At 35.3% G+C, this 10,088-nt stretch overlaps 1 protein-coding gene and 1 pseudogene across 1 annotated transcript; one reads left to right on the top strand and one right to left on the bottom strand.

The window, feature by feature from the left end:
• The first annotated feature begins 3,333 nt into the window (after positions 1-3,333).
• On the top strand, positions 3,334-7,047 carry LOC111019950 (AP2-like ethylene-responsive transcription factor SMOS1). Its single transcript, XM_088118184.1, has 8 exons — positions 3,334-3,580; positions 3,879-3,961; positions 4,115-4,123; positions 4,211-4,299; positions 4,622-4,695; positions 4,774-4,815; positions 4,931-5,007; positions 6,470-7,047. The coding sequence occupies exons 1-8, from the start codon at positions 3,348-3,350 to the stop codon at positions 7,045-7,047; spliced, it is 1,185 nt and encodes a 394-aa protein (XP_087974310.1). The 5' UTR covers positions 3,334-3,347.
• Positions 7,048-7,313: 266 nt separating this feature from the next.
• Positions 7,314-9,636, bottom strand: LOC148207946 (uncharacterized; annotated as a pseudogene).
• Between the last annotated feature and the right edge of the window lie 452 nt (positions 9,637-10,088).

The following is a 10,088-nucleotide window of genomic DNA, read 5'->3' as shown; positions in this document are numbered from 1 at the left end:
CCGTCCGTCTCTATCTACCTTCCTCTCTCGACCGGCTCCATTTTTCTCCGTTGCCCATCTCCGTTTTTCTCCGTCGCCTGTCTTCGTTTATCCCATTCGAAAGGAGATTTTTGTCCTTCCTTCTTCTCCGGTTGTTTCTGCCTGCCTTCATCTCTGCTTCCGTTTTTCTCTGTCGCCAGAACAGTTCGCCTCCATTTATCCTGATCGAAAGGTTTCCATTCCAATGGTTGTTTTCGATTTCTGATTTCGTGTGAACTATTGTATATATGAGAATATATATTATAGTGAGTTTGATTAGGATATATCTTATAACTCAACTTGTATATATGCGGATATGCAAATATATACTATAGTGATTTTGAATGTATATATGCAGATAGATACTGTGATTTTGAATATATTATTTGAATATGCAGATATATGTTTATTGAGATTTCAAAAGATGTTAATGTGATTTTGAATTGTTCTTGAAGATTGAGCACTGATAGTGAATTAAGGGAAAATCAACCTTAGGAGTAAATTAAGGTTTTGAATGGGTGAATTAAGGGATTGGTGTTGACAATTAGTATGTGGCCCAAAGGATTATGATAATAATTCATGGAATTAAATCTTTTATATTAAAAAAAAAACAAATAATTATAATAAATGTAAATGCAATAAATAAGGATAAAATCGGAATTAAAATAAAATCATACTTGCAGAAATCTAAAAGTGTAAAATTAGAAAATTTTAGACATTTGTATAAATAAGTTTCTAAAACAGCCATCCGAAGACATTATCTCTTTATTTTATCATCATGTTACATTCTCATTTTCATTTTAACGAGTAATAGGTAGAATGATTGTTTTAAATAACTGCTAAGAGATTAAGAATAAAACTGAAACTTTTGAAACCATAACATGTCATAATTGAAACCTCCTTCAGACTCATGTCATTTTGTGTAATAACCTAAAATATATTTTGACTTCACATTGTCATCAATCCACTCATAGATTTTATCTCTGTGTAACAATAAGAATTTAATTTAAAAAGTAATAACAAGTGTCTTGTTCACTTGAACTATGTCCAAATTAAAATAAGAGACGTGAGTTGAAACTTTTAAAAGATTAAACTCACATGTCTTAATCATATAACATTAGTAATTTCTTTAAAAGGTACATGTCGATCCTCACCTTTTGTTTGAATTGGTAATACTTTTATAAAAAAAAATGAAAAAAAAATATTTAGTTTAAATTTTTAGGTCCCATAATAATGAATATAATAGTCCTTTGAGTGTTCAAACTCTAGCAAACTGTTTAAAGACTTATTATTAGAATCCAAACAGAACAACACAAAGCTTTCAATTTATTGACTTTGGAAGTACCTTTGTGAACTTTTGCTAATTTATAATTTGGGGGGGGGGGGGGGGGGGGGGGGGGGGGGGGGAACCTCGTTTTGTGTGTGTTTTAAAATGTGAATTGGGTTGGCAGACAGAATGTGGACAGTGGAGTTTTTTGTCTTTTCACAACTTTGCCTTTGTTATCATCGACCCTCCTATTTGGAATTCCAACCCCACCAATTGTAATATATTATTATCGAACCATCATACTTGGCTGTTGACCTCCTTGTCATTTTATACCTTTCGATGTCTTGTTAGATAATTTTTTTTTTTTATATATTCGTGAGTGTTCGAGCTAATTTATTATATATCTCGACTAATCTCATGAGATAACTACTTAACCCTACTATATTTGATTATCGAGGAAACACGTAAGATATTTAATTCATGACCATCATGAGATTTCAACTCATTCTCTAAATCTTAAGAATATATATAGATACAATATATATTTAATTCCTAAACCGTTCTTATTGTTTAAAAGATTTTATTTAATCTCTCGCGTTTCAATATTTTTTAATTATACTATTTATGTTCGTGAATACTATAATTGGTTAATGATGAGTCAGTGTTCACAAAAATTTAAGAAAATGAATTAAGTTACCTGAAAAGGGAGAAAAAAAGTCAAAATTTCTGCTAACTTTATAAAAATTTGGAGGAGAAATTACTTTGCTTTCTTTAAATGACATAACTTTCTCCCACTAAAATTTTACCAACTCATTAAAACTTACGAACAAAAATATAGAATTACAAAAATGTTAAAACATAAGAGACTAAAATACAAAAAGACTAAATCGAAAAACACTAAAAATTAATTAGGAACTACAACATATATTTTATCGTAATTTACGGTTTGAATTAAATTTTTACTCTCTATACTCTAGCTTTAGTTTCAATTTTACGTAGCTTTAATTTGGTCTGTGTTCTTTTAGAGGTAACATTTTATGCTAATAGTTAAGGTGTGACATGGGAAGGTAATAATGGTTGAAAAACATACATTTCAGGTTAGGTATTGAATCATTATTTTGTCTATGTGGTTAGCTCTAATGTTAGGCTATTATAAAGTGCAATCACATAATGTTGATAAGATTTCTATAACCCTGTATTCGAGTGCCACGGATAATATCGATTAAATTGCTATGAATTATTTTTTAGTTTAACCACAGATAACTTGATATCTTAGATTTTTATCACTTTGTTATTAACCACATAAATATTTGATAAGTTTCAATCAAAAGACAGATACACAAATAGCGAAACCTTTGTAGAAACTAAATAGAAATTTAGTAGAAATTTAAGTTCAAAGTATAAACGATATTTAATATGACCAACCTGAAACCTAATTTAATTAGTTAAAGACATTTATGTTTGATTAAATCGTAGGTTAAAAAAGCTCACCTCTATCATGTTTAATAAAAATTACTAAAAGTAAATTTGTTCAAATATGACAACTAAAGTTGTTGAGTAACATTCTTGTTTTTTTTCCTCATTCCTGATTTCTTCTTTTTCAATTAAAAAAAAGAATTACATTAAGTAGCTATTTATTATTATTATTTCTTTAAGTTAAATTAATAACCATTTTTGTTTCTGGTTCTCTCCAATTTTAAATTTAAGGAGTAAAAGTTTTCTATGAAAATTAAATATTCAAAGTTTTTATGTTATATTTAGATTTTTATATCTATTATTCTAATAATATTTTTTTATATAAATTTTGGAAAGATAAACCGAAAACAAGAATAAGAAAGAGGAGAAACATAAATAATTACCGAATATCTAATTTTCCAATTCGAAAACAGTAACATTTCAGAACCAGGCGAAAGATAACTTGTGAGTTTCAAGTTTCAACACAATACCACTAAACAAAAATGCAGGACAAAACAGAGTACATATATATATTATTCAAATTGAATGAGACTTGCAGAGTCTGAGGGTGAAGAAACCAGAGAAGAAATCAATCCCAAAACCAAAAATGGAGGCGGAGGCGCCAGCTTTGGTACTGAAGAACGAACACAACCTCAGAATATGTTGGACTGAAGGCCAATCTCAGTCCATGAGGCGCGTCAAGAGACGGCGGAGAGACCCCACCTCTGCCTCCGCCTCCGCCTCCGCCACCGCCACCGATCAAACTAACAAGCAGCAGTCATCCGATCAAGCTCCGACCACCACTACAAAGCGAAGTTCACGGTTTCGCGGCGTCAGCAGGTAAGTTTTCAAGCTTGATTCCGCTCTTAGATTCGTTGCACTGTCCTACTAAATTTGTTGACTCTATGTTGTATTCGGGCCAACGGTCGGAGCCCAGTTCGAGAACCTTCTCTCGTAGACTACCTTCACTAAGTCATCGCTATCGCTAGCCCTCCACTCTTAATCCATTCAAATAAAGGGCGAGTTCTTTTCTCGTGTTGCCCTAGAACTTTCTGAATTCTTTCTCCCGCGGCTGTTCCCTTCTTTCCTTCTTAGATTCTCTCCGTCTTATTATTGATGTGAAATCTAAAACGAGCAGACATAGATGGACTGGAAGGTTTGAAGCTCATTTATGGGATAAGCTTTCTTGGAACATGACACAGAAGAAGAAGGGCAAACAAGGTAAAGTTTTTTTTTTTTTTCCCTTTTTCTTTCCTCTCTCTCTCATTCTGAAAGTTTCTCATGGGACTCCTCTGATTATTCTCTTTGAATTTTTTTTTCTCTCTCTCATCTTCATGACCTTTTGATCAACTGGATCTTTTGGACTCCCAATAGTTTATCTTGGTGAGTTAGCTTCACTAATTCCAAGCCTTTTACTCTCTTTGAATAAGATGTTCATGTGTTTTTGTTTGGTTTTATATATGACAATAGGAGCTTATGATGAAGAAGAATCAGCTGCAAGAGCATATGATTTAGCAGCACTCAAGTATTGGGGTGTAACTACCATCACTAATTTTCCTGTAAGCATTTCTCTTGCTTTCGTCTTGGCTTTTTAGAGAATTTCGCTCCTTCGTCCCTCTCCGATAAGGAAGGAAACGAAACAATCTTATGACAAATCCGGTCAGATCAACTGTTATCCATCAACTACAAGGATATAGGGACGATTCTATATTTCATCTTCTGTGCCACTGTTAAAACCCTTTTTCATGAAGACCCAAAACTTAAATGGATGGATTAGAGTTTCAACTTAGAGTTTTCGCTCTTGATGCTATATCAAATTACTCTTGAGATCGAGATACGTGCTAAAAAGATTGACTTTTCAATATTTTCTTTGTGATGCAGACATCAGAATATGAGAAGGAGATTGAGATAATGCAAACAATGACAAAAGAGGAGTATTTGGCCTCTTTAAGAAGGTTTGGATTCAAAACTTCTAATTTAATTTGTTTTTATGATCAAGTTTGAGTGTGAGATTTGTTTAATTATTGTTTCAGAAAGAGCAGTGGCTTCTCAAGAGGTGTATCTAAATATAGGGAGTTGCAAGGTGAAGTTTTATTTTCTTAGATTTTTCTTGTGTTCATCTTCGTGAATGTTCTATCCATAAAAAAGGGAAACTGCAAAAGAAACTTGGTAAAACAAATTGTTTTGCAGGCACCATCATAATGGTAGATGGGAAGCAAGAATAGGGAGAGTTTTTGGGAACAAGTACCTCTATCTTGGAACTTATAGTGAGTAATTCTAAAAGATTTATTTTGTTAAGATTCTCATTTCTTGTTTTTTTTGTTTTTCATTTTTAATCTTTTAAAAAGTATATTTGTTAGTTGTTCTGATTTCTTATTTCTCATTTTTAAGTGTAAATTTTAGAAACAACAAAATTCAAGTTGGCCAACTTGAGGTTAGCTCAACGATAATTCGTACTTGAGTCATTAGTTCGAATCCTCACTCCTAGTCGTTTTACTAAAAAAGAATAAAAACAAAATTATATATATATATATAACATAATCTTTTTTAATGTTTAATTTGAAAAATTAAATTTCATATCAAACTTCTACATATTTTTAATCAAAAAAAATTAGAGAACAAGAAACAATGAACGGGTTACCAAATATGTTTTCAATTATTTTTTCAATAAATAAATAAAAGAAAAAAAGAAGAAGAAATAAGACAGTTACCAAAGTAGTTATATTTTTGTAGATTGAAAAAGAGGAAACAATAAACAAGAAACACGAATATAGAACTTTTAGGGTCTGCTTGATAATGTTCATGTTTCTGGTTTATTGTTTCTCGTTTCCAATTTTATTTAAAAAATCTAAGTATTTGACAATTATTTATGTTTTTTGTTTCTCATTTTTTTTAGAAATATTCTCAAAATTATATAGAAATTTTAAAATAAAAAAAACGAGTTTCTTGTTTCTTGTTCTCGCTTCCATTTGTTCAAACATAAATAAAAACTTGTTTTTATCATTCTTGCATCCATGAGTGTTGTGTTGGAGTCATGTAATCCTATTTTTCTTTATAGAAAAAGAAGGAAACGGAAACAATAAAAAAAAAAAGGGTTACCAAACGAGCCTTTAGTAGTGACTTGTTTTAGCAGATTTTGAAAATCTGTCTTAAAAGTAAGTGTCAAGTTTGTGAGCTTGTAAAAGTTGAGTTTATAGTGGATTTGAAAGAGTGATTCACAAGCAAAAGACTTTGAAAATTATTCTAGAAAATAAGTCATCCTCGTTAAAAAGAAAATTTAATAGTTATAAACCGAACTACTCATTCAAAAATATACCATCGACTTATTTGGATGTATCAAATGGTTTTTTTTTTTTTTTTTTTTTTTGGTATAAAATGATTATTTATTTATTTTCTTGTTTCAATGACACGACCGATGCTTGAAAAACATGAATTTAAATCAAATAATTGTTTTAATCGAAAAATGAAAAGAGAGATTAACAAATCTAGTTCTAAATTGCAACTAAAAAAGGTTAAGTTTCAAACAAATTGACAAACACAATCGAACACATTTTAGATTTAAATTCAATAACCTATTAGATTAAGCTATAAAAAAGTTTAGGGACCAATATTGTAATTTAACTGTTAAAAGAAAACTCGATAAGTTTATGTTAAATGGAGGACAGTAGAAGTATAATTTTTTCTCCAAATGCGATTGATGATCATAATTTGCTTAATATTTCACCACAGGCACCCAAGAGGACGCTGCTCGAGCTTACGATATGGCAGCCATTGAATATCGAGGCATAAATGCAGTCACCAACTTCGACTGGAGCAATTACATGGCCTGGCTGAAGCCCCCGCCACCACAAGCCACCGCCAACGGCGCCCACACGACATCGGACCCCCGCAAAGAACTCTGCACCTCTGGCTCCTTCCCGGCAGACGAAACCTCCCTCTTCAAAACTCATCACTTTGACACAGATTCCTTCCATTCCCTTCAGAAGCAAGAGCTTCTTGAGAGCTGCAGCGCCCCTCTCAGTGGTTATGCCAAATCTTCTTCTCCGTCAGCTCTCGACCTCCTTCTTCGATCTTCATTTTTCAAGAAACTGGTTGAGACCAACTCGAATCTCTCTGCAGATGAGGTTGAGAATGGAGAAGAGGCAAAGACTCGAGTGCAGCTTGACAGCGTCTTTGATGAGTTCGGAGACGTCTTCTGCGATAGAATTGCAGACGTCCCGTTCGCTTGCAGTTCCAACAAAGATCTGCAAGAAAGTGAGCTTCATTCGTTCTTCAATGGTGCATTTCATCGCTTCAAAGCAGCCTGAAAGTATGCTTGATTTTGTGTGTACTTTGTTAATATCATCATATCGAATACGTAAATATGGAAGTAAGAACTCAACTCGATCTCGACTCGCTCAACTGTTTTCTTCGTATTTTTGTGGACATGAGTGAATCAACTGCTTAACATTTCTCCCTTTCTCCATTTGAGATCTGTTCTAAAAAATAGATAAACTAAGAGAATAACTTCACACCATGAATCTTAGAGATTGCAGAACCACAAAAAAGTAAAAACCCAGAAAACTCAAGCAAATTGTCGAAACGAACAAAGTAAACAGTTATTCGCGAATCCGAATTCAACATCCTAACAGCTTTGATCTAACTTTGCGGTGATCACATATTTAATGTGTTGGATAATACATACTCTGCGACCACAAATTAGGATCAAAATTGCTTTCTTTTGTTCTTGAAAAGTCTATCCCTCTTGGTGTAAACATAGACCAAAGCAAAGAAACTACTATAGATATCGAAATAGAACCCCATGGAAATGGTGGGTCTTTAAAGCAAACCAAAGATGCCTCGAGTTCTTGAGACACCTTGTAGATGATGGAGTGGAGCGCGTACAGGTCATGATCTGAAGATCTTACGTAATACAAAGCCATCTCGAAGTCGAAATGTGACATTGCAGACACCACTTTGTCCAGCTTGTACTTGAAAAGGTTCCACCTCTGAATGAACTCGGTTCTTTGTTTTGGTTTAAGCAGATTTCTATCACCCCCATGTGCAGCTACAGAGTCGAGAACATCAATCACACTAGTGATACTGTGATTCAACGCTGTCAAGATAACATTTCTCCTCGCTGCATCCTTCTGTACAAAAGATAAGGATGAAACCTCTGAGAATGGGCCAAAAGGAGTTTGTCCAATGCTCCACGAGTATCGACTATGGTGTCATTGTGCCTCGAGCTCCAAGCTAAATGTGTAGGCGAAACTCCCCACATACTCTGTAAAATTGAACCAACAAGCGGCCTCTCAAGTTCCCTTGTATGTGTAAATACATGGCGACCATTACAGCTATAATCACTCACAGTCTGGGTATTCCTTGTCCTTACAGCAATAACCATATCTGTAAATGCTACAGACTGATGGTACCGATCAAGCAAGAGGATCGAGTTCAAGTTCAAATCGAAAACATAAACGGGGATAACTCTGGCCATCTCCTCCTCCTCGGGGAATCCAGCCCTTCTAAACTCCTCAGCAGAATCAGACAGTATCTGATGCAGTCGCTTCGAATCCAAATACTCATTCACAATCAAAGTATAGTTATCGAACAAAAACCTTGAAGTATATGAATACGTGGACCGAGAAATGGCGAAAGCACAAATCGGACACTTCGCATAGCTCACCCTATAAGTCTTGAAACTCAAAGACTGCTCACCCAACAACAACCCACCATCATTCAAGGTTCTCTCAATAGACTTCCAATCCAAATCACTAGCATCACTACTCTCAGAGCCATAAATGTGTATAAACTGAACTACCAATGAACTCTCAAAAGGAACAGGAATTCTCATAGAAGGAACTAAATGAACCTGGTAAGCGCTCCAAACCAACGACGCCAAATCGGCCAGCAGCGCCTTCTGCGACTTCGGGCGGCCGTGCAACGTTGCCAGCGGATGAAACTCGCCTCTGGGAAGAACCCCATCTCCGGACAGCGACGGCCCATAATCAACAGGACCTGCACCCAAATCAACCCACAAATACCTTTCTCCGCCACTCCCAAATACTTCCCAAACACTTGGTGACTCCAGGGGAAGAATCCCCATGGCCATAGTTGTAAGCATAGGGCTTCGATTGGGAGCCCAAATTGAGCAAATATATGTAAACCCCTTGACCGGATTTCTCCTTCTCAAAATCCTGCTTGATAACATGATCCACAGAAGCGTAAGGAATCGCAAGAAGCGAAGATCGGAGGCTAGAAGTGGTTTTGGAGATTTCAGATGCCAATATCTCAGAGAGATGGGAGGCAAAGATGCAGCATGAGAGACATCGAGATGGAGCGAGTGTTTAACGGCGAGACGGTGTTGAAACGAATCAAACGGAGCGATTACATGGAAATGGTCGGAAGGGAGAGATGCAGAGAGGAAATTGGAGAGATGGGTGGATGAATCGGAGGGGAAATCACCCACAAGGCGGACATGGAGAAGAAAGAGAGGGAAAGAGAGAGAAGAGAGGAGATGAAAGAAGGGAGAGAGGGGGCGGGGAGACGGACGAGAGAGAGAGAGGAGGGATTTCTTGAGGGAGGATGAGAGGGAGAGAAATGTGTCGTTGGAGGCAGGTGGGTCGAAGCGAGATTGCTGAGCCAGAAACGAATCGAGGCCAAGGATCGGAGCGGCGGTGGCGGTCGGGGGGAAGGCGGCGGCGATGATGAACAGAAGGAAGAGCGCGGCGGCGGTGGGCATCTTAGGGTTTTGGATTGATTGATCGATGGATCGGAAATGGGGAAAAGGGGGTTTCTGTTAGGGGGTCCGGCGAAAACCCATCGGAAATATGAGCGGATTGATCGGAATTGAAGGGAAATTGAGGAAGAAGATGATCCAATGGAGTGAGCGAGTTCAGTGATGTCTCTCCCGAGTCAACCAGGAGAGGACATGGAAATTGGAAATGAAAAATCTGCAACTTATTTATCTTACGTTGGCTTCTTCTTTCCTCTGCCTGCAAAATATATTTATCTTTTAAAATGATATATATACTTTTGAGAAAAATAATTAATTTGAAAAAAAAATAAATTTTATTATGGAATTCATAAAGAGTATCAATTTTTATATCACTTTCAATTTTATCAAATTCTAAAAAAAACTAAGATACGTTTTTCTTTTTTGGAGGAATTAGGATTACTAGATAACAGCCATGTCAAATATAAATATATGTGTGTTGCAAGTTTCACCTTAAATTTTAGAAAATATTTTAATTCTTTATGAATTTTGATGTGAAAAGTCCTTGAATATAGTTTGGGTAGTTAGGGTCTCAAGGAATGACCTTGAGGTTTGGGTTAAGTCAAGTAATGATCTCTTCAGCAAAAGTATTTT

Source organism: Momordica charantia, unplaced genomic scaffold (genome assembly GCF_013281855.1).
Source record: "Momordica charantia cultivar OHB3-1 unplaced genomic scaffold, Mcharantia_2.0 BLBB01000019.1, whole genome shotgun sequence".
Classification (NCBI taxonomy): domain Eukaryota; kingdom Viridiplantae; phylum Streptophyta; class Magnoliopsida; order Cucurbitales; family Cucurbitaceae; genus Momordica; species Momordica charantia.
This window is presented reverse-complemented; position numbering and strand designations above follow the sequence as displayed.